At 48.9% G+C, this 25,260-nt stretch overlaps 1 protein-coding gene across 1 annotated transcript in view; it reads right to left on the bottom strand.

Moving 5' to 3' along the window:
• The window catches only part of lrrfip1a (leucine rich repeat (in FLII) interacting protein 1a), a 38,648-nt gene that overhangs the window by 13,269 nt on the left and 119 nt on the right, over window positions 1-25,260 (bottom strand). The window contains exons 1-11 of the mRNA XM_083682004.1: window positions 24,769-25,260; window positions 12,572-12,658; window positions 6,792-6,842; window positions 6,516-6,551; window positions 5,046-5,114; window positions 4,862-4,903; window positions 4,599-4,661; window positions 3,913-4,002; window positions 2,716-2,778; window positions 1,669-1,749; window positions 919-1,017 (exon numbers count right to left, since the gene is read on the bottom strand). The exon at window positions 24,769-25,260 is cut by the window's right edge and continues 119 nt beyond it. Coding sequence (XP_083538130.1) covers window positions 919-1,017; window positions 1,669-1,749; window positions 2,716-2,778; window positions 3,913-4,002; window positions 4,599-4,661; window positions 4,862-4,903; window positions 5,046-5,114; window positions 6,516-6,551; window positions 6,792-6,842; window positions 12,572-12,658; window positions 24,769-24,858 — 771 coding nt within the window. The 5' untranslated portion in view covers window positions 24,859-25,260. The remainder of the gene's footprint in view (window positions 1-918; window positions 1,018-1,668; window positions 1,750-2,715; window positions 2,779-3,912; window positions 4,003-4,598; window positions 4,662-4,861; window positions 4,904-5,045; window positions 5,115-6,515; window positions 6,552-6,791; window positions 6,843-12,571; window positions 12,659-24,768) is intronic.

Here is a 25,260-nt window from a genome sequence, read left to right as displayed (position 1 = left end):
TCAGACCAGAGACAGTGACACAAGAGACCAGTCTGACAGGTCAGTGGCCATCACAACATGAGGCCGAGGCCAGAGATGACAGGAACTCCTGGGGGTCACAAGGACAGGGGCCGGTCGCTGGCTCCTCCACCACAACCCTCTTCACTCTGTCTCACCACCACATCCTCATCATCCAATCACAACCATCACCTCACAGGCCAGAGGGGCAGTTGCCGGATGCTCTGTCCAATCGTAAAACCCCACGGTTGTGACACGCGCCGGTTGCTGCTAACATTCCTTATCGCCAACACATACTTGTGACAATCTTAATCTGAGTAAAAGGAATGCAAATGTGTGTGTGGTTATTAGTTAGAACTTTTGACTCACGACACACGAGACGCTATGTCAGGAGCATGTTGAGTGATTCAATCATTCCATCTAAAACACAAGGTTAGTCTCCTCTTTCCCCAACACTGTTTCACTAGACATCAGGGGTGAGTCTCTCCAGTCACACACACACAACACAAGCCAGGCCTGAAGCGAGCATCTCAACACACAATCGATTGGCTTTTTTAAAAATTATTTCGTCAGTTTTCACTAGACATGTGAATACCAGAAAGACGCCACACACGTTTACACACCACACCACACCTCGTAGGTCATAGTTTCATACAGTATTCTTCAGTGGAACTTCATTGGTTTGCCCAGCGGAGGGGAACCAATAGGATAGTCCCTGAAGTGCAAACTCGAAATGAAGCACACCTCAATTACTGTCAAGTATTTGACATGTGTATTTTCCCCGGGTCAGATGAACACAGACTTCACCATGCTCTAGACTCAATCCAACATGTCTCTGACATCACAGCCCCATGCTTTGTTCTAGCATCACCTGGGACCGTGCCATGCCACGCCCACTCCTACAGGGCCTCGCCCACTCACGTCTGATAGGTTAGGGATGGTCACGTGATCCAGGTCTCGAGGCAGGCCACTCCCAGCGGCGGTGCTGCGGAGGAAACTGGCCACTGAGCTGCAGTCGTCCTACACAGACACCAGGGGGCGCAGTGGGACAAGGCATGTTCAGGGAGGGCGCTGACCGTCTACATTCACACAGTGAGAGGGCTCTCTAGAGTCTAGACCATAGAAATAGAATGGAGTAGAATAGACAGTCCCTCAGGACATGACAATTTGGCTAGTACACCAAAAGATGGCCGCCTCGGAATCGTAAAACATAATTGGCCAAAAGGTGGCCGCCGGAACACCCACTATGGAACACCCACTATCGATTTGAATGGTCATGTCCGTTCTACTCATGCTATTTCTATGCTCTAGTCTAGACAACCCTATAACTTGACTACATCGACTTCATCCAGAGACTATATTTAATCTCACATCAAAATGTGATTAAATTAATGTATTATCTTGAGATGAATGCCATACTGACTTAGAGACTGTTGTCTGGAGTGTGTGTCTGCCTGCCTACATGCCTGCCTGTCTGCCTGCCTGCCTGCCTGCCTACATGCCTGCCTGTCTGCCTGCCTGTCTGTCATTACCCTCAAAAAGGTCACTGTTTATCTGAGTGACGAGCGTACCACACAGTCCCAGAGGCCCAGGACAATCACTAGGATTGGTTCTAGCATCATTTGACATGATCCCATAAATGCTTTCCCATCATGACTGACAGCCTGGTACTGAAGCCTGTAGAGACGGACCGGGCTTCAGACACATGTTCTGGATCAGCCTCTGGAGCTGGCCCAGTTCTCTCTGACCGGACTGCGAGGACCCTGGGCCCAACAAACACACCAGGAGCCAACGGTCACCATCAGGACCAGAATTAATACAGCTAAATGGACCATAGCAGATATGAACCCTGCCTGCAGTTATGATTAATAAGTCACCTTGTTACCATGAGATGCTGTCATAAGTCATCATATGACTCTTGTGTGGTGTGTGTCTGTGTGGGAGGATCTCACCACTGGGCTGTTGCGGGCTGAGCTAGCCCTGGAGGACGCCCTGGAGCTGGTGCCACGATAACTACTGTACTCTGAGGGCTGGGGAGGACGAGGACACACACACACACACACACACACACACACACACACACACACACACACACACACACACACACACACACACACACACACACACACACACACGAGAGAAAAGAGAAAAACCTAAGCCTACTGACATGAATTTCTCAGGCCACCACATTCCTCACAGTCAGAGAGACTTACAGTCAACACACACACACACACACAGCCCATGCTGTGAGTGAACCACCAACCTTGGTAGTGCAGGCACCAACACCATGCTCCAGCTGACTGAGCAGCTTACAGCTCCTGAGAACTTAGCTGCTGAAATTTGCGTTTCTAAACACAACAAAGACGCCAGATAAAAGTCAAACGCACCACAAACCCAGTCAGCAGAGAAACACATGGAGCGGCCGCTACAGCAGAATGTCCGTTATCAGAACCGCAGATCAACACACTTAGACCCTGTTCACACACACACACACACACTCAGCAATGCTACATTAGTGTTGTTGTATTAGTTTAACTGACTTTGGAGGTGAGTGACCCAAGTCATTCACTGAGGCACAGAGGGTTAGAGTTAGAAGGAGCAGGGGAGGGGGGGGGGGATCTTCAGAAACACCTCATGCTTTACGAAGCAGACTTGAGTGTACTGACACACACACACACACACACACACACACAATTCCACAATGCTTTGTGGTCTTACGCGAGCACTGGAGCCGATGACCCGTCGAGACCCAGAGTACAGGCTGTCCTCATACAGAGAACCCTGCAGAGACACACGCACACACGCACGCACACACACACACACAGGACTGAAACATTGTTTGACTGAGTGTTGAGAGATAGGAGGTAAAGAGCGATCTTTCAGAACAGTGCTCTCAAATACACATCCACAGAGTGACAGTGTTGCCCTGACTGGCCCACCGACAGCCCAGGCTGTGTGTGTGTGTGATCTGAAACCATTCATCCAATAATGTCAATTTTTCCATGACATCAAATCCTTGATTAGATTTGTCTGCCTTGAGAATGCTTTTCCCATTTCCTTTTTGTTGCTGGTATGTTTTTAAAATAACACTTTTGTTATATAAACTGGCAAAGTTTATTTTTATGTTGCAAAAACAGGAAGGAAACATGTTCTGGTTCTAATCGTAGACATATGGCAGTAGTTCTGAGCTGCAAAGGTTATAGCCGACTTCATCTATTTATCTTTTTCTCAATAAAGCGTTTAAAAAAGCAGTGTTGTCAATCTGATTCCTCGATGAATCGTCAGAATGATCAACAGAATAGAGAGATAGAGAGAGAGAGAGAGCGAGATAGAGAGAGAGATAGTTGCAGCTCTAGTGTGTCCATAAACGTGACTACGCTGGTCCTACAGTCCTACGAGGTCTACGGAGGATAAGGTGCTCAGTGCTGTGACATCACAACCAGGGACATGCTCAGTGCTGTGACATCACAACCAGGGAGGTGCTCAGTGCTGTGACATCACAGCCAGGGAGGTGCCAGTGCCGGAGAGGAACAGCCGTGTAAAGACACACACACACACACACACACCACACACACACACGCTTTATCTCCACGCTGCTCTTGTGATGAACGCTCAAGGTGTCAGGTATTGTGGGGGGTGGAGGTGGGTGGGAGGGGGTCAAAGGTCGAGCTAATGAATGACATCACCAACCCTGCGCTGTCGTTGGTAGGAGATCTGACTTAAGAGCCCCGAGGACTGGCCAGAGAATGGCCGAGGGGAGGGAGGGAGGGAGGGAGGGGAGGGGAGGGTAGGGAGGTGCATAGAAGACGTGTTAGATACAGTATACTATTGTCAGAGTATGGTAGTATGAAAGGACCACAATCTGCTTATACCAGGGGTGTGTGTGTGTGTGTGAGAGAGAGCGAGAGAACAGACCTGGTAGCCATTGTAAGCAGAAGCAGAGAGCTGGTGTCTAGAGGAAGACAGACCATTGTTGCCATACAGGTCTGAGGAAGCATAGGAGGCCTAGGGGAGGAGGGAGGGAGGGAGAGAGAGACAGAGAGAGAGAAAGGAGGAAAGAGAGAGAGAGAGAGAGAGAGAGAGAGAGAGAGAGAAATAGAGAAAGGGGGGGGAAGAGATAGAGCGAGACAGACAGAGAGACAGAGACAGAGAGAAAGGAGGAAAGAGAGAGAGAGAGAGAGAGGCAACAGTTGATGTGAATAACACAGAAACACCATGCTCCTGCCGCAGGTAACATACTGTTGTCATATGATCTGCCGTATGTACAGTAGCCTGGCCTACAGAGTCATCTGTCTGTCACATGTTTAACCACACACACACACACTCAGACAAACACACAGACAGACACACACACACACACACCGGCTGCAGGTCCAGTCTGGAGGATCGAGACGCCCTACTCTCATCACTCAGTCTGGAGCTCTGAGAGAAGGAGGGAGAGACGGAGAGAGATAGGGAGGGAGGGAGGGAGGGAGAGAGAGAGATAAAGCTTGGAGTGTACCACCACACTGACAGGAACACAACTCCAACCACACAGCATATACATTCATATGAAAGTTAGAGGTGACAGGGGTGGAGAAGGAAGGGGGGGGGGGACCCACCGTCAGGTCCAGTCTGGAGGACCGAGTCACAGACGCCTTGCTCTCATCACTGAGTCTGGAGCTCTGAGAAGGAGGAGGAGGGAGGGAGAGAGAGACAGGTAAAGGCCTCTAGAGCAACGTAAAGACCATCGCAACGCTGTCTAAGAGTCCTACTTCTGCCGATGAAAATTGTTTGTTAAAAGTAGAAGCCTGAGTTTGAACATTGTCTGTCTAAGGCAGCTAAAGTCAACTTCACAAAAGGTCCACAGACGGCTTCTACTGACCCTGGTGGAGATGGCGCTGTAGCCATCGTCATAGCCGTTGCTCTGCAGGGGACAGAGGACACACACACACACACACACACACACACGACAGACAGGAGTCACACACGGCAACGCTGTCCTCTAAGGACTGAACAGGTAACAGAGTCACATGACTAGGATCACAGCCGTCTCTCTCTCTACATACGTCTCTGTCCTTGTGTTTGTGCTTCTTCTTTTTTTTCTCTTTCTTCTTAAGTGACTGAGAGGTAGAGCCCTGAGAGAGGGGGATGAGGAGAAGAGGAAGGACAGGGGAGGAGGGAAAGGTGGAATGAGGAGAGGAACGGAAGAGAAGGTGTGTGTGTGTGTGTGAGTGAGGGCAACCACTCCGGTCATCACCGACAGAGAAGGTCACCACGACAGCATGCCAGAGGAGCTGTAGCCATAGCAACCCTAGTGTTCCATGCTCCCTGACCCCGCTGACCCCCGGCAGCCATTGGTCCAATCACCAAACGTGTGCCTCAAAGACATCAGTTAGGCACAACAACACACAAGTACACACAAGTACACACTCTGGTTAGGTCACACGTACACACCACGCCATGATCACCAACACAGAAACACTAAGCCTATCCTTTAATGTCTCCATCAGCTAGGCTGGATGTAGAAATCGGAGGACAGGCTTGTTATCCTCCGATTTCTACCAACCTCCCGTGCAGTGTGGGTCTCCTTGTAGGGACTTGTCCTGAGTGAACCTTGTCACCTCCATCATCTCTTTCAGACTCAGAATCAGTATTCTCCATGGTTACTCCATACGAACGTGATGTTCTATTTGAGAAGGCAGCAGAGCCTTAAAAATAGTGTGTTTGTGTTGGAGCATTTGGTCGGCTGTTGGCCTAGCCAGCTCTGGAAAAGTCTAGAAGCCAGACATAGAAATCGGAGGAAGGGCTTGTTGTAATGCATGGAACGGAATTAGGAATGGTCCTAATGATCCTCATTCAGTTCCATGCATTACAATGAGCCCCGTCCTCCGAATTCTAGTTCCACCGGCCTCCCCTGGGACTGGAGCTATTAAAACAAACAGACAACCAAGATGATGATGTCATGCTCCCTGGCGTAAAGGCGATGATTGTTTAATTAGATAAACATCTAAGAGGGATGTTTGCTTATGTTGTCACACTGTTCATTAGGCACATGGCCCTGGGCTTTGCCCCAGGAAGCCCTTTACATCACCCAGTTTACAGTGCAGCTCCAATATTGAACACAAGCTTTTAATCCGACCTCATTAAGTAAACAACTGACTCCATTAAGAACAAGCCATTATGGCCGAGCATCATTCAATGAATACACACAAGGGACAGTTAGTCATCAACGCAAATGTTGATGCGTGCATGCGCGCGCGCACACACACACACGCACGCACGCACACACACACTGAATACACACCACACTCAAGCACACCGCAGCACAGTTGGTTCATCACAGTAATGACTCATCTAATAGCATCATTAGCCAATTAGCCACAAATCGTGACAGTAGTTGCAGTTATGAGAAGGCTAACAACGGACAGTTAGTCACAGTAAACACCACTGAGACAACAACAACAACAACAACAACAACATCTCCCTTGGGTTAGGGTCAACTCCAGGTTCATCTCAGTGTTTGGTCGCGGTCTTACCCCGACTCCATAGGCCCCTATGGCATCAAGATCCGACTGCATAAACACACCAGAGAATCGTCACCAAGGGGTTCAGGAGGTTTCGTGAGTGACACGCATTTGACACCATTCCTCATTCCATTCCATGTATTACAATGAGCCCGTCCTCCTATTTCTACCTCCAGCAGCCTCCCCTGATGGAGACCACCTGTGTGAGCCTCCACCAGCAGGGGGCAGGTGTAGAGGCTCTGGGAGCAGGGACACTAGACATGATGATAGAAGAGAAGTGATACTGACCCTCACACTCCCCCGGCTGCCCACGGACATCCTCTCATCATCATCTGAGACCTGGGAGGGAGGGAGGGAGAGAGGGAGGGTGGGACAGAGAGAAGGGAGAGAGAATTAGCGGTTGTTATTAGTAGTCAAATAAAACATTCGCAACACCTTTTCATTTCCAGAGAAATTGTGTCGCTCTCTTTAGATGACCTGACAGGTGACCTTTGCTGATCACACAGCTCGGTGGCCGAGCCTGAGGGCAGCGGAGGCCACACTGAAACACCTGCTACTTACTGTAACACCCTTATACACCCCTGTCCAAAACACCCACACTAGCATACTACCTAGTAGACACACTAGCATACTATGGTAGCATGCTAGTCAGGCATGCAGCCACACTAGCATACTACCGAGTAGCTACACTAGCATACTACCTACAGTAGTAGACACACTAGCATACTACCTAGTAGAAACACTAGTATACTACCTAGCCACACTAGCATACTACCTAGAAGCTACACAAGCTTTAAAAGCCTTTACACACAGTAAAGGCATCTGTACCAACTATACTAACACACACACTAGTATAAATGTAATATGAATTGAAGAGTGAATAGTATGCTAGTATGGAGTGGGTATGAAGCTCTGGAGTGAACCTAAGGGACAGGGGACTGGAGGGGACAGCCTGACTGGGACAAAAAGCGTGCTGACTGAACTCTCAGGAGGTACAAGAGAGGAACAAGGGAGAGAGGAACATGAGGAGGGAGAGAGAGAGAAGAAATGAGAGAGGGAGAACAGAAGAGAGAGAGAGAGGAATACACACCGAGGCCTGTCTGCGTGAGTACCTCTCACTGTCCTCCTGGAGAGGAAGAGGAAATGGAGTGGTAGAAATGTCAAAGGTCAAACAACAGGAAGGAGGAAGGATGGGGTGAAATGCACACACACACACACACACACACACACACACACACAATGCAGTATGTGCCCACTTCAGTATGTGCGATTCAGTCAGGCTGTAACAGAATAGACAGTGGAGTCTGATAACCTTTAGCCTGACACTGCAGCTCTCACCATGCCATAGGTTCATACAGAGCATTGATGTTATCTCAACGAAAATCAGATACAACTATTGTGGATAACACACACGTTTCATACTATTCCTCATTCCATTCCATGCATTACAATGAGTCTGTTTTCTGATTTCCACCTCCACCAGCTTCCCCTGGTCAATGCACTCATATTCTATCTGCTAAATTCACAACATTTAAGAACATCACAGCAGAGAATCAACCCACACCAGATACAGGCAGACAGACAGGCTCACACCAGAGAGACAGACAGACAGATGGCCATGCAGATCCACACCCAAACACACACACCAACGCTCAGTAAGTGGATTAGCATTGAACACATGGGCAACAATTCATGAATTATAATGTTCCTAACTGTAAACCAGCAATCTGCTTTGCTCTTTATCTGGAATTATCTGATTATCTATAATGTGGAGTTTAAAGGCATAATGCAGACAATAGCCTCTCAAATAAAAACCAAAACCCCATGGAATGCCATTACCGTACTTAAGATTAGATTACTTCAATTTGTTTTATTTATTTTTAGCTCATCAATAATAAATTCTACATTTTATCAATAATTCTTCCCCACGCCTACAGGACATGCATGACAACATGCTGAGTACAGGAAGGGAGGCATTGTGGTTGTCATGTCCCGTAACCACGGGCCGGCTGTACCATCCACTGCTCGATTTCGCCCCATCGGTTGTCTGCTTTACTCTCCTGCTTGCTGTTTGACTTGCTGTCCAAGCCATAATATTTCTGAGGAGGTGAGGGAGAGGAGAGGAGGAGGAGGAGGAGGAGGAAGAGGATGAGAGGAGGAAGAGTAAGAAAAGGAGATGAAGGGCAAAGCAAAATGAGGCAAAGAAGGAGAAGAAGCTTAAGTGACTTTCATTGAGTAGTTGAAATGTAACATATTTGGATGCATGCACCGAGTCATACATCCTATTGGATATACTGTATAATACAATGTGTTTATTGTATTATGATGATGACAGAAACTGTGATGACAATAACAAAATCATGTGTGAATGTCCGAACATGTGGATGAAAGACCAGATGTACTAGAGGAGATGATGGATACAGGCAGGAGACAGGAGAAAAGCAAGGGAGGAGAGGGAGGAGGAGGAGGAGAGGAGGAGAGGCATACCTTCTGAACCTGATAGATCTACACAGCAACACCAACAGGGGAGGAGAGGAGGAGACAGGAACCAGGAACCAGAGGAAGAAACAGGAGAGAATTTTAAAAAAAGGAGGGGGGTTCTAGAACACTGGAGAGATGGGGAACGGGAAAATAAAGGATGAGAGTAGCATAAACATAAACAGAGAGAGAAAAAGAGAGAGAGATGAGAGAGTAAGAAAGAGGTGTGTGTGTGTGTGTGTGTGTGTGTGTGTGTATGAGAGAGAGAGAGCGAGAGAGAGAAGGGAAGAAGCGCGAGACATGTGATATCCGTTCACCACGGCAACCGGGATTCTTTTCCGTGGCTCCTTGAGGTTGGGTGTCAGTAGCGTGTGTCAGTAGCGTGTTGGCAGCCCCGCGGTGGCCTGGGGGGTGGGTCAAGCCCCCTCCCCTTCCCCCAGACCCTTCTCTGAAGTACTGGCAAGAGCCAACATGGACGCCACCAGCATCAGCAGGGACACCGGACTTTCACAGCCAGGCTGAGACTGGACACTGGGTGAACATGGGTCTCTCTCTGAACCAGGGGAGGTAGAATCAATTCCTCATTCCATGCATTACAATGAGCCTGTCCTCCGATGTCTACCTCTAGCAGCCTCCCCTGGCCTGCAGGATGGTCTAACACAGACACCCAGCAGAGGATGCAACACTAGAGTAGCCCCTTACAGTAGATCATAGCAGGCGTGGGCCATGTCACTCACCAGGAGAGCTGTGACCTCTAGAGCTGCTCCATGTTGTGTAGCTCTGCTGCAGGTGTTCTCTGTTCTCTCTACAGAAACCTTTCCCTCCAGAATGTTTGGTAGCTGTGGCACTGCCTCTGTCCCCGTCCCTATGCCAGCCTGATAGCGCGCCACATGGTTTTAAAGACACACACACACACACACACACACACACACACACACACACACACACACACACACACACACACACACACACACACAATCCTCTCGGCCTGTCAACTAGCCAGGTTTACTAATCCAGATTTACCATTTCTCTCTCTCTCTCCCTCTCCATCCCTCATTCTTGCAGTCTGGCCATTGGACTCACAGTAATAATGACATCCACAGACTCACATGCTGTTGACCTTAACCGCCCCGACCTCGGCAATCTCCCCTCACAGCACATTCTCGGGCCCTTCCTTCTGCTTAGTGCTGGACACTGTGGACTGTGCTTTATTATGTTTAGCGCTGGACTGGGCTCATTGCTATGGCTAGCTGTAGCATCAGCGTTTCTACTTAGAAGTCATATTCACCTTCAGGGACTTGAGGACTAAACAAGTGCTTTTTCCATGACATCACCACCATGATGACATCACCACCATGACGTCATCACCATCACAATGTCACCACCATGACGTCATCACCATCACGATGTTACCACCAGAACATCCCACAGGGTCATCATGTGAGTTTAAGCTGTCATTAACCTTAGAGAGCACTGTCAACAAAAGCTCCAGACTTGGTAGAGGGTTTAAACACACACAGTCAACACAAACACCTGACTACTACAAACAAGCCTGTGTGACTGTCTAAGCTTTTCCCCTCCGACTGTGAATCACATGGGAACCAGTGTTCTAGAACCAACCAGCGTTCCAGAACAAACCAGTGTTCTAGGACCAACCAGCGTTGAGAATAAACCAGTGTTCTAGAACCAACCAGTTTCAACTGCCAATTATTACGTTAAATACAAAAAAGTGATCAAATACAAATAAGGTATCCCAACTATGTAGCCTCTCGCATGAAAAGTGTTAAGGAAGACTTAAGAACCAATCTCCCTGTCATAATGAAACCAAAGCTCCAGTCTCTGATGCTTCAATGGCCTCGCTCAGAAAGCGTATTCATCAAATGACGCAATCAGTTATGTTACTGCAGCTGACCTCTTACCTCCTAATCCCCAGCCCCCAACCCTGAGAAAACCCACCTTTCGTCCTGGGGGGGTCCCGGGTCGTCCGCTGAGGGCCGCCCGGCCCCACTTCCCAGCCAGCCTCTGCCCGGCCGTCCTGTCGCCCCTCAGCACGCCACCTCAGTGTTCCATACGGCCATCGCCAAGACGACAGCCTGCCGTACAGGGGGGGGGATTACGCACCGAGAGAGGTGTGATCAGGGCTCAGACACGGTGGTGACTAACAGTAACGACCTGATGACACGGGCTCAGACACGGTAACCGACGCCAATGACCCGATTGACATGGGCTAGCGCTAGCACAACGACGTTAGCGGTTACAGGTCTGTTCGTCTGGTCTGGGTGTGGTTCCAGCGTGAGAGGGGATGTCCGTACGTCAGCATCCTGAAGGCTAGCATAGCGACCGGCCGCTAACGAAGTTGGACCCAGATAAATGAGTCTCTGTTCAACAGGCAGCACAGACCACTAAGCTACTTTGGGACTTGGTTAAGGGTTTAAAGGCACACACACTCTCACACACACACACACCTCCTGACCAGACTCAACTAACACTTGACTGTTAATCCTGTGAGTATGACACGGTGTGTGTGTGTGTGTGTGTGTGGCTTCACGTCTACCACAAGTGACTGTTGTGTACATACTAAACCACATGTATGTGTTTTGAAAGTGTAAGCACGTGTGTGTGTCTGACAGAGATGACCACATGTGTTTGATACCATTCCTCATTCCATCCCATGCATTACAATGAGCCCGTCCTCTTATTTCTACCTCCAGCAGGCTCCCCTGGTGTAAATGTCCTGTAGAGACATTGTTTGTACAGTCTGTAGGTGTCTTAGTGCAGCAGTGAGAGTGGGTCTCTGTAAACCCTCTGTGGGATTACTGGACAGACTAAGAATAGAGGCCCAGGGCAGGAGGGACTCCCTGAGGCTAGAGGTAACACACACAGGTCAAAAACACACACACACACACACACACACACACACACACACACACACACACACACACACACACACACACACACACACACACACACACACACACACACACACACACACACACACACACACACACACACACACACACACACACACACACACACACACAGGTCAACCCCCCACTGGCCCAGACTTATGAATCCTCTCAGCTGGACACTAACTAACCAAGAGCTCAGACGCTCCAACACAACGCTCAGCCAACAGACAAGCAGCCGTCTCGTCAACCCAAACATGGTGCTGACCAACGGTGGGCCAACGTTGACCTAACCTAGGCTCCAGGCTCTGGAGGTCTGCTGACGCATTCAACTCTGAACTGGCCTCATATGTTGCTGTGACCCTAGTCTAGAAGCATTCTAGATTACACCAGTCTAGAAGCATTAGTTGGGGGTGGGTGGGGTTGGGGTGATGGGGGGGGGGGGGGGGGGAGTTAGGCAGTCAGGTCAGACTGGTGGCCACTACATGGTCTGGGTGAGAGGGGTGAGAGAGGGGTAGAGGGGAGAGAGGGCGTCTGTCCCTTTTAACACACCACACCAGCATCTTAACCTGGCATTGTTCAGAACAATGTTTTAATGTGTTTAAAACACCTGGCCACCTGAAAAAACAAATGGTAAGACAATAATTAATTAATGAATTAAATATTCCTGTGTTTCTACTGTACCTCTTTCTGTTGTCTCTCCAGCTCCTTCATGCGAATCTCTCTGGCCTCGGCTCTTGCTGCCCGCTTAGCTGCCAACCGGGCCTCCGCCTGGGGTGGGGGGGGGTGGGGGGGGGCGGAGGAGAGGAAGGAGAGGAGGAGGAGGAGAAGAGAGGAGAGGGGGAGGGAGAGGAGAGGGGGAGAGAGAGAGAGTGTCTTTAGTGGTACATACATGTCATTCAGCAAGTCCTACAGCACACATCTAGAAATGGAGAAGAGGAACATGTGAAATGCTCTGCACACGCTGACAGCTTTACTACATGTTGCAATGTATCTCTGGGAAATGGACCACATCCTATGCCCCAACAATACAACAGCATCTGACAGCTGGAATAAACAATTACTAAACAGTTTATAAAGGCTCAAACAACTGGGCAGGGTGAATGAGATGATCTTCTGCATAACACTAAGAGGTTTACTGTACACAAACACACACAAACACACCCAGGTGAGGTGTCTGGAGGATACATAATCAACAGTGTGTATTTATGTTTGTATATTTATGTGTATGCATTCCTGTGGGTGTCAGTGGCCATGCTATACTGTGTGTATGCACTTTTATGTGTGTGTATTTATGTAAGTGTCTATGTGAGTGTGTATTTGTTTGTGTGTATGTGTGTGTGTGTGTATTTATGTGAGTGTTGACTTGGCTCCACTCAAGTGAGAGCAGGACCTTTTCCTTAAAAGGCTCTCTCTCAGAGCGTGACTGAGTGTGTGTGTATGTATGTGTGTGTGTGTGTGTGTGTGTGTGTGCGTTAGCACTTCCTTCCTGCCTCTGAGGCTAACAGAATGCAGCGGAGGACTGGTTGCCTCTAGGCGGTGGTCACTGAATAAACCAGAGGCACAGAAGGCTGTTACCCCTCCTTTCCTCTCTCTCTCCCCTCCTCTCGCCCCTCTACCTCTCCTCTCTCCCCTACCCCTCCTCTCTCCCCTCCACCCCTCCTCTCCCCCCCTACCCCTCCTCTCTTCATCAACACTAGGCCTTGTGCCCAAGAACAGGAAAATACAGGCTAAACATTGTTCTGATACACAAAAACACAGAAGTCCAGCCCTGCCCAGCCCAGCCCAGCCCAGCCCAGGCCAGGCCAGCCCAATCCAGCCCTGCCCAGCCCAGGCCAGGCCAGCCCAATCCAGCCCTGCCCAGCCCAGGCCAAGCCAGCCCAATCCAGCCCTGCCCAGCCCTGCCCAGCCCAGGCCAGGCCAGCCCCGCCCAGCCCAGCCCAGGCCAGCCCCGCCCAGCCCAGGCCAGGCCAGCCCCGCCCAGCCCCGCCCAGCCCAATTTGGGTATAAAAGGGTCATAAACTCTCTCTTATCTTTAGTCAGAACTTTAACAGATGAAACGCACAGTCCTTCAGTTCCTACAGAGAATGTCACAGCCACAAACGTGTGTTTGATACCATTCCCCATTCTGTTCCATGCATTACAACCTCCATCAGCCTTCCCTGACCAAGCAGCCTGGCAGGCCCAGAGCCTCCCTCTGAGTAGATAGGAGACATTGTGTGTGTGTGTGTGTGTGTCTGTGTATTTTAATAGTATTTCCTGTCTGTTAATCATTGCTTAGTGTCCTTGTGATTTTGACACTTCTGAGTAAGAGTGTGAGCACTGACCAAACAAACACACACACATTCTCACACACAAGTTCTCACACATCTGTCTGTAGAAAACATCTAAACTAAAGTGTTCAGCGGAGCAATGGACTCTTCTCTCATGACATGCATTTCCTTCTCTAGTCAGCCATGTTGGTCTCTAGTCTTGTCAGCTCTCAGGGGAGGGTGTCTCACACACACACACACACACACACACACCCTCCTCCTCCTCCTGTCAGCTCCCAGGGGAGAGTATCAGTTACAGTGTCAGGGAGTCATGTTCCTGCTAGAGGCTTCACTTCCCCTGACTGTGAAACCCTGAGACAGAATGAAATAACACCTAGAACCCCCACCAGGGGGCACACTTTCCCCTGTCAACACCATAGCAGGTATCCCAAGGCAGATGTTAAGTGTCCAGCCTCCACTGCCACCGCAACCTCAGGACCCCACCCAGTCACCATCACCACCATCAGCAGAGAAAGAAGTGGTTCTATCATGATCCTGAAGTGGAAGTTAATAAACAACTGACTGACAGGAACAGGTGAGACAGGTTCAGGTTCATATCTTCTGCATCAGTCCCCTCACCCATCAGATCCAGCTTGGATTTCACACCAATGGTTCTCAGACCTGTTCTCACACACACACACACACGCACACGCACACACACACACACAACCCCAGTGTCAATGTCAAAACACAACCATTTTCTGTTCAAACATACTCTCAACACTACAGGAAGTCAGTGAGCTGACTCATACAGAAGAGGTCACACACCCCTTCCTTTTCTCTTCAGAAGGATCAAAATGCTCAAAGTAGACTCCCTGTCCCACCCAACATCACTGTTGGGGGGGTTTCACACCTACGCATAAATATAAAGCACATACCATGTAAAACATGCAGGACACACACACACACACACAGTTAAAGTTAAAGACAGACTACCTTCCTGCAGTTGTCAAAGTAGACCATGATATCTGAGACTGTGAGCATCTGGTAGCCTGGGTCCTCTGCATTCCCACACATTATGGAGTACCTACTGAGCAGCTGAGGAGTAGCTGCTGAGGATCAGCTGAGGAGGATCAGCTGAGGAGGAGCTGAGGAGCAGCTGTTCCTACCTGGGCTTGGACATCCAGTCCAGCTGGTCTTCCTCTGATCTAACTGTTTCTGGCACTATCACTACATCCAACTGGGCCAAAGGAGAGAGAGAGATCCAGATCTTCTTCTTCCTCCTCCCCTCCCTTTCCCCCCTCCTTCTTCTTCTTCTTCTTCTTCTCCTCCTCCTCCTCTCCGGTACAGCTATTTATACTGACCCACTTGGACCAGAGTTCTGTCAGAAGTCTAATTCAACACTGTGACTACGTGGTCCTCTGGAGACCCAGTCAGCTGGTTCATCATCATCAGTGCATCAGAGGTGGAGGACACTGCTGATACACACACCACACACACCCACCACACCCACCACACACACACACACACCTCACTACTATCTCAGAGTGGGACTGAAGGGTCAAGGGTCATGATCTTGACTAGCAGCAATATGAGCTAGATTAGTTTCAGAGTGGGTTGACGGTGCAGGTGCAACAGAGGTGAACAACGCTGCCCTGGTGTGGAAACTAGCCTGAGGCCTGAAGACTTGTGTTAGATTAGACTTGTGTTAGTTAGGTTCGACTTAAGTGTTGAGTGTACTGAGTCACTTTTCTAAAATAGTGATGTTTGGTGTTAGAGCAGGGTTGATGGAGCAGGGTTGATGGTGATGGAGCAGGGTTGATGGTGATGGAGCAGGGTTGATGGTGATGGAGCAGGGTTGTTAGAGCAGGGTTGATGGTGATGGAGCAGGGTTGTTAGAGCAGGGTTGATGGTGATGGAGCAGGGTTGATGGTGATGGAGCAGGGTTGATGGTGATGGAGCAGGGTTGTTAGAGCAGGGTTGATGAAGCAGGGTTGATGGTGATGGAGCAGGGCTGGTGGTGATGGAGCAGGGTTGTTAGAGCAGGGTTGATGGTGATGGAGCAGGGCTGGTGGTGATGGAGCAGGACTGATGGAGCAGGGTTGATGGTGATGGAGCAGAGTTGGTGGAGCAGGGTTGATGGTCGCTGGGGTCTGTCACACTCTGGATCCAGGGCTCTGCTGACAGATCTCAGAGTCTACAGCCCTCATCACTGGTCACACACACACACACACACACACACACACACACACAATCACAGCTAAATGCCAGTCTGGCCCCCCTCCCCCTCGCACTTCCCTGAATGCCAGTCTGCCCCTCCTCACTACATGCCCACCGGAATGGCCGGTTATCTGAATTCCCCATAGTGCTGACAGACCAAGACAGGACGCATAGCCCTGGTGAGAGGTTAAAATAACCCAGGGTGAGGTCAGACCACAGAATGGATTTTCAGTATGTTGGTCTGTGTTTTTAGGAGAATAATCATCACCTAATCTGGGTCTATTCAGGACACCCCAAGAGGGCTCGGTCTCAAAGTGCACCGTGTTGTTGCTGACCGACTGGTCTCTTGGATGGTCTCCAACAGGCTGCATGCTAACATTAGCATAGCAATGTAGCAATGATGAGAATAGCACTCGCTACTCAGTAGTGTCCCAGCTTATTCTACATAGCAATGAGGCTAGTCAAGGCCCCAGTGTAGGGCCACTCTGAGGAGACAGACACTGTGAGTCAGGCTGGGATTCAAGCAGAGCTGGTTATGAGAGACTGGCTGATTATGAGAGCCTGACTGAGCAGAGACACACCCAGCCATGGGAAGAACAGTGTTAGATGGGTAAAACAGTTCCTTGTTTCCAAGACCAGAATATTCCTGTCTGTGTAGAAAACGTCTGCCTGTCTGTGTAGGGAGAAAAACACCAGGCAGGAGCAGCACAGTACCCACACAGTAACCCAAAGGACGAGTCCCTGAACACCAAGAATGTCGTTTGACAACATAGAATGTAGTTTGTCATGGGGGTAGTAACTCATAGCTTTGTAAATATCAAACATGAAAGCTCTTAGGTATATCATCATTCTAAATATGTGTAACATATCTTTTGTATGAAATATATTGTCTTTACACTAGTTACTACCCTACCGCAGGAAATGAGAAGGAAACACTTTATTGACAGCTTTCCCCCGGCCTTCACTGACAGTCTTACCACAAACACACACAATTTGTGTGTTTGTGTGTGTGTGTGTGTGTGTGTGGGCACCAGGGGTAAGATAAATAATATGTTCTCCAGGCTTCCGTTAAAGACAGAGAGGGGGGTAGAGCAGAGCAGAGCATCAGCCTACAACATCCAGAACCTGAGGCTAGAGAAGGGAATGAAAGCCTTCTTTGACGAGGTTGAATGGAACAACTTCATTAAGTGTTCTCTGGCATCCAAGCATGCCTACAAGCTAACCACACCTGTCCCACTCTGCTATAACAACACATTCACTTCCACATAAAAGAGCTTTCATGTGGACCTAACATATCACTAACATAAGAAACCTGGAGCTGGCATGTGGGTCTCTGGTGGACAGCTGCTGTGGTGAGACTGTTAAAGGACTATGACGTAGACGGGCATCGCTGGAGCTAAATATAGCTCCTCTAAGGTTGTCCAGATGTTTTCAGTTGGTTCTGAAGAGTAAAAGCCCCCTCCCGCTGTCCCTGTGGAGAACTTGGAACTGGTTCTACTCTGAGAGCAGGGAGGAGGGAGGAGAGACTAGGAACTGGCTTTGGTCTGAGATGGGGGAGGAGAGACAGAAGCAGAATATGAGCCTTGAAACCTAATCCAACCCATATAAACTTGGGTGCAAATTAGAGGTTTCAATTCAACAGGCCTGGGGTCGGGTCAAACTTGAATTTTCAGGCCTGTTTAAAGCTCTAGTGCGAATAGCTCTACATGTCAACGATAGATCTAGTAAAGACACACAAAATAATGTTCCCAGAGCACATTCAAAGCAGCAGCAGTTTGTTGTTGCAACGCTCCCTCAGCACTGAGTCAGTCGGGGCAGGAAGTACGTCAAGAGTGGTTGTTAGTGCCACAGTGACAAACAGGAGGCTGGGTAAAGGGGAAGGAATCTGAAAGGGGACAGTGTGTGTGTTAGGTTCTTATCACTGAGGAGACGCGCACAGACAAACACACACACACACCTTATGCTTTCTTCTTAAGTGTCTCTCCTCAACAGCCTTGGAGCAGCGTGACAGAGTATGCTCATTTAGACCAATCAAATCACTAAATGAGGCCAGGAGGAAATGCATTCCATTCGTCAGCAAATGGGCTTATCACCGAGGCAACCGACAAAGTGACCTTGAACATTCAGTTACCAAGTCATGAAGCTCTCCTCTCTTCTCCTCTTGGCAGAGCTCGATATAAATGTTAATCCTTAACATTTCAACAACCAGAGATGTTCAACACAACAACCAGAGACCACACCCACAACCACTCCTAGTATGTGCTTTTCAGGTCAGCTCAACTTTGTAATCAATCAACACTTTACCATAACTGTTTTCACAAAGCCACTGGGCTTGATTATGTGAATACTCCTAAAAATAGGCCTAGAAACCCCATTTGTTGGGTTGGATAGCAACCAGGTATTGTGTGTGCAGCAATGTTGCAATGCTTCACATGCCTTATCTTGCAGTAAGAGGAGGTGGACACACCACTGCCAGAGGGGCAAGGACTGACGCAACACATTTACCTCTAACTCTATACGAGGGGAGGCTGGTGGAGGGACAGTACACATCGGAAGATGGGCTCATTGTAATGCATGGAACAGAATGAGGAATGGTATCAAACCCGTGTGATTTCTACCCCCCTCCCCTCCCCTCTCTTATAGCACTGCAGTGCAGAGGGCACCCCTTCATATCAACCAATCAAGCGTCATCCTGTGAAACCCACTTGGCCAATCAGCAGGCCTCCCTGGGTTTGGAAGGCACCCAGCAGAAGAGAATAAACAGGAAGGAGTTTGTGATAACAATCTCCGCTACGGGCCCCGTGTGTGATGTCACTGACAGGAAGTCACCGCACAGAGCCTCCACTTCCTTTTATGGAGCCTTCCCTTGTTGTCAGGGGGCAGAGCAGGCTATGCTAACTGGCTAGGCTAACTACATTAGTCTAGTGTATGAGTATGCTAACTTTGCTAACTACTTTAGTGTATAGGCTATACTAACTGGCTAGGCTAACTACATTAGTCTAGTGTATAGGCCATGCTAACTATGCTAGTTTGGGGTATAGGCTAGGTAACTGGCTAGGCTAACAGAGACCACTTATCTGTGTATAAACATAGAAAGAAATATGAGGAAATTTAAGTGAGTGTTAATGTGTACATTGTGTGTGTGTGTGTGTGTGTGTGTGTAGCAAAGTATCAGTCTGCTTCTACAGTGTGCATTCTTGGCTACACTGAATGGAATCATAAACGCTAAACACACTTGTGAGTAAAATTGGGTCAGCTCCATGCGGAGGTAAAAGGGATGCATGGACAGCACATTGTTCCATCTTAAAGACGAGAGTTACGAGTTTTTAATCAAGTTATAAGAGTTGTATGGCCTACATGCATAGTGCTTGTGTATGTGTATGTGTGTGTGTGTGTGTGTGTGTGTGTGTGTGTGTGTGTGTATCTGTGTGTGTGTCTGAGTTTGTCTGTGTCAATTCATCTCTGTGGGTGAGATACTGATTTGGACAACGTGTGTGTGTGTGTGTGTGTGTGTGTGTATGTGTGTTTCTTGTCCCCAGATTAAAGGGGAGGGTGGGGTGCCCCCCCTAGCTGTAGACTTCCAGACTAATCCTCTCTAAACAGTTGATTCTCTTCAATGCTCTCCTGCCTCTCAGCCTGTCACCTAGCCTAACCCCAACCTGGCAACTTAATCTCCAGCTTACACTGTCTCCCTGACCACACTCGGACAACACACACTCGGACAACACACACTCGGACAACACACACTCGGACAACAGAAACCCTGTTGCCCTGGCAAGACGATGCTCTTTGTTTACGTTTAAGTCTGTCTGCGGTTCTCATTAGCAGTGATGAACGGTCAATCTTGCCATAAGGAATCCCAGTTTGTCCTGTAAAAGAACACATCAACAGGGCAAAGAGTGCTTGAGTGAACGACGTGGGTTCAAACCTGGCACTGCAAGACCATTAGCCCAGTGAGCTCAAGCCTGGGCATCAACAAGGCGTTTTAAAAGGAATCTAACAGGGCTTTGTTCTCAGCCTCTGTACCAAACACTCTCTGGTCTGAAACTCTAACGCAGTATGTACAGTTTGTATGTAGGACACCTTCAGAATAATGGAAAGAGGTCGCGAAGGAACTAAATTTAGCTTTTTACCAAAAACTCTCATTTAGGACATTTTCATCTTCAGGCTCCAGACTGAAACTCTGTTAACCAGCTAGAGAGGTTTCACTGTCTTCTACGGCTTGGGGGTGCACACAGTACAGACCTCCCTTAGAATCTGAGACCCTTATTTAAACACTATGTAGCGTGTATACACACACACACACACAGGTGCTAGACACTGACTAGAACACTCTCTGTAGCACACATAGGTACTGGACTTCACTAGAACACACACACACACACACACACACACACACACACACGTGCTGGCACAATGACACATCATTGTCAACATTCTAGCGAACCACATTTCCCTCAGGCTGCGTTCCAGTCTTCGTTACCACAGCAGTCGACATCCAACACCACACGGGCGAGGCAGCACCAATACATATCTATCTATCTGTACCTTCTCCACAAAGGCAGCAGGCTTGCATCTCCTATCCCAGGTATTAGACCTGACCCTATACACAGACACATACACACACACACACACATGCATGCACATACAGACACACACAGACACACACACACCTCCAGTAATCCCTGTTACACCTCTGGTCCCTGTGGTGTGTTAATCCCTGATTGTGTTTATCGAACCTATGTTGTTAATACCTCTACATCCCTGTTAATCCACTAACGCCAATATTGAGTTAGAGCACATGTCTCTGTAACACACACATCCCTTAATCTCAACACTGGAACACACACATCCCTGACCAACACACACATCCCTGACCATCAACACTGACACATGTCTCTGTAACACACACATCCCTCACTAACACACACACACACACATCCCTCACTGACACACACACACACACACACACACACGCATCCCTCACTAACACACACACCCCTGACCATCAACACTGGCCCATGTTGTTAGCAGGCCGGGTCTGTGTGGGGGACAGTTCTTCTGCTACAGAGTGGTTGGTTGGTTGGTTGGTCTCACTGTCACACCCTTTAGTGTACAGGGCCAAAGACCTGATCAGGCTATTGGTGTCCTAATAGTATGCCATCAAGGGAGGCAGTATTACAATGAGCCAGTCCTCCGATTTCTACCTCCACCAGCCACCTGTGTGCCGTACTATAGTAGTTAGCCTAACCTAACAAGTGTACTTCTGGTTGAATGAAATCCATTTCGGACTTGTGAAATGATTTAGTATTTGTAGCCTAGAGAGTCATAGAAAGACCTGCAGAGAGACCTTGTATAAAATACGATATTGAAATGTTTGACATTGGAAAGAAAACATTGTTGAAACGTCCAGAAATACGACTGAGGATTCCTTCCTTTGCCAGAACATTCCTTGCTACTGTGTGGTCTGAGTCTCTCCCCCCCCCCCCCCCCCCCCCCCACACACACACACACACAAACACTCTGCCTGCTCTATACTGCTGAGTAACTTAGGGATAGCAACTCTCCCTCAGCCCCACACTGCCCTAAACAACACACAACACAAAGACTAAGTTCCCCCCCCCACACACACACACACACACACACACCTCAACAGCTCCAGCCAACGGAGCCTAATCTGCCTGCGGCACTACAGGCTCCATTACAGAAAGCCATTAGCTTTTAAGTTCTCCACGGACTAGCTGTTAGCTGTTACCAGGTGGAGCAGTTAGTTACCCACATGATCCTCCATCACACCCCCTCCACCACAGACCCAATCTGAACCCTGAGACTAGGGCTGGGGCTGGGGGGCTAGGGCTGGAGCTGGGGGGCTGGGGCAGAGCTGGTGGGTTCAGTGCTGGGGCTGGGGCAGACACTGGGGGGTGCAGTGCAGGAACAGCTGATGTTAGGCCAGGTCTATTTTTAAAGCCCTTGTTGCAGAGCTGACATACCATCCTGTCAGAGGGCTGCCAGTGTGGGGCGCAATCAGCCTGGCCTTAAAGGTACAGATCTCTCTCTCTCCTGGGGTTATAGGTGCTGTCCGTCTGTCTGTCTCTCTCACTCTGTGTGTGTCTATGTGTGCGTGTGTGTCTCTCTCTCTCTCTCTCAATGTCTCTCTTTGTAAATATAAAATATTGGTCAGCAGCTAAAACTCTGAAGCAGTCTTTGCCAGGCCACATCCCCGGCCATCACAGCAGGCTCTGCCCCCTCTAATGGCCGACAACAACGACCAACGGTCACCAGCTGCCTGGGGAATGTGTCAGGGCAGACAAACAGCCCTGTGTACGGCCAATAGCAGCCTGTAAGCTAGATAGCACAGATTAATAACATTTGCACACACAACTGCTGCTGACTGGGCATGAGGCGGCAGTCACTGGAGACAACGCCTGAGTCACGGTGGAAGTCAAAGTAGAGGTCGAGAGGGGTGACAGGAGAGAAACAGGGGAGGCTAGTGGAGGTAGAAATAGGAGGACGGGCCTCGTTGTAATGCAGGGAACGGAACAGGGAATGGTATCAAACCAAACACCCGTGTTTGATATCATTCCTCGTTCCGTTCCATGCATTACAACGAGGCCCGTCCTCCGAGTTCTACCTCCACCAGCCTCTACTGGAGTGAAATGAGTGTGATGCAAATTTGATGCAACTTCCTGCCTTGGTTAGCAGCAGCAGCACAGAGCCAGCTTCCTCCCATTCAGCTGCCACCTTCCTACTCTGCTGTAGTTAAAGGCTTTTAAACAATACAGGGCCGGCCCCAGCCATACTGTACGGGCTACGACTTCTTCTTTTGACATCGTACAGCTTTTCACATAGTTCAGCTCAGCTCAGCTCAGTAGTGTGATTAGGGTAGGCTATGTATATATCCCATTTAGCTGACGCTTTTATCCAAAGCAACTTACATTACAGTGAGTGCGTACATTTTTCAGTATATATGGTCCCAGCGGGAAACAAACCCACAACCTAAGCGTTGTTGGTGCCATGGTCTACCAACTGAGCCACAGAGGACCACTATGTACTTCAAACACAGACTACAATACTGAGAGGAAGCTCTACACTGAGTATTTAGGCCAGGCCTCCTCTGGATGTGGCAGCAGCAGTGTTTTCTCATAGTCACCTCACACCTCTCCTCACCACTCACATAGCTACCCCGGGGCCGAGGCACACTTCTATCCCATGCATTACAATGAGCTGGTCCTCTGATTTCTACCTCCACCAGCCTCCCCTGGAATCGCGAGTAGCGTTTAGGACATCAGGACACAGTTGCTGAGAGGTGTGGTGCAACTGAAAGACGTTGGAATGGCAGGTGGGTGGGCTGGTCCCCCTGAGATGTGAGAGGTGAGTGGGCCAGTCACAACATGACTAGCATGATAAGCACCTGTTAGAAGGACCAACCGCCTGTGACCGCATGCCAGTACTGCCAGGATCTAGAGGGGGGGTTCTAGCAGGTTAGCACATGTAGCAACAACTTCTCATTACACTTTAATTGTTAATCAACAGACTAGAAATAGGACAGCTGATCTTATCAGACACACCTGTGCACATGACACTCAGCGATTGCCAGTGTTTTTATACATCTGACTAATGTTTGACTGTGCAGTGTGGAATAATAGTTTGTTTTGTACAGTAAGCGCAACTTAATAGATCCCAGATTGATCTTTGATAGGTCTTCGTCTGCACACAGGGGAGGCTGGTGGATGAAGAAATCGGAGGACGAGCTCACTGTAATACATGGAATGGACTGAGAAATGGTGTTTCAAACCATTCCATGCATTACAATAGGCCCGTCCTCCGATTTCTACCTCCACTAGCCTCCCCTGCTACCTACAGAGGGAAACACAAGTGTGAACAAGTAGCCTCATAAATAAATAGCCAGTGTGTGGTTGGACTCCCAGGTCAAAGCTACCCACCATGTGAATCTATCATTGATAAGGACTTGTTCCTGCCCTTCCGAGGTGATGTCACTGACTACATCACCTTTAAATGCAGGTGACGTTACGAACGTATAAAGGCGCATTACACTCAAAGATAAACCAATACAACAAGGCGCAATATTCCTTTACTACTTCCTCGTGCCTTTTGCGCGTCAAAGTGTGCGTAAAACCTCGTATATACAGTAGCTAGCTTGTGCATATTCCATATGTAACTAGCTATAGCTAACCCTAGGTAATGCCATATATCAGCTAGGTGGCCGAAAGGGGAGGGGACGGTGTGGGATGAAATACTATGACTGACAGGTGGCCACGGGTTCGACTGTTGGCTAATCGCCTGCAGACATTCTAACCGTGAGAAGAATATTTCCCCCGCAGCCTGTTCAGTGGGGCCGTTGAGACAGAAGCTCTTCCGTGAGGGAGCTGTCATTATGATATACTGTACCTCTCTGGCTATGAGGTTCAGAGCATCGTCCTCCGCGTTCGACCGCTCCTTATTGGGGTTTCTCTTCCGTCCGGTACCCTGGGTCCCCATGTCTTGACGGTTCGGCTGTTGTCCGGTTATTCGTTACCGACCCAATCTGACTAATGTAGAAAAACAAAACTCAAAAGCGCAAAACTCGAAAACAAAATAGGCTGCTACTACCGTCACAATGTTCGGAGGAACTTGTGATGCATGTAGCAGCTTGTTAAACTACACACCGAGTGGGTAAACGTCCGTTAGGCTACCGTGCCGTGCGCGCAGCGTGGGTCATTGTGATACATCCGACCTCAGACCGTTTCCTGTGTTGTTTCTCTCCGAGCAATAAACCGCAACTTTGTCACAAATGTCGCTCTCAATTTGAACTCGTCCTTACACGTGTGACTCGGACGCTTCTTCAAGGAATACTGTCGTTGACTCACGACCTGATTATCGCGCAAGTTGACTAAAAGTTAA

This window comes from Argentina silus (genome assembly GCF_951799395.1).
Source record: "Argentina silus genome assembly, chromosome: 12".
Classification (NCBI taxonomy): Eukaryota; Metazoa; Chordata; class Actinopteri; order Argentiniformes; family Argentinidae; genus Argentina; species Argentina silus.
Note: the sequence above shows the minus strand (reverse complement) of the source record. Positions and strands in the feature narration are given on the sequence as shown.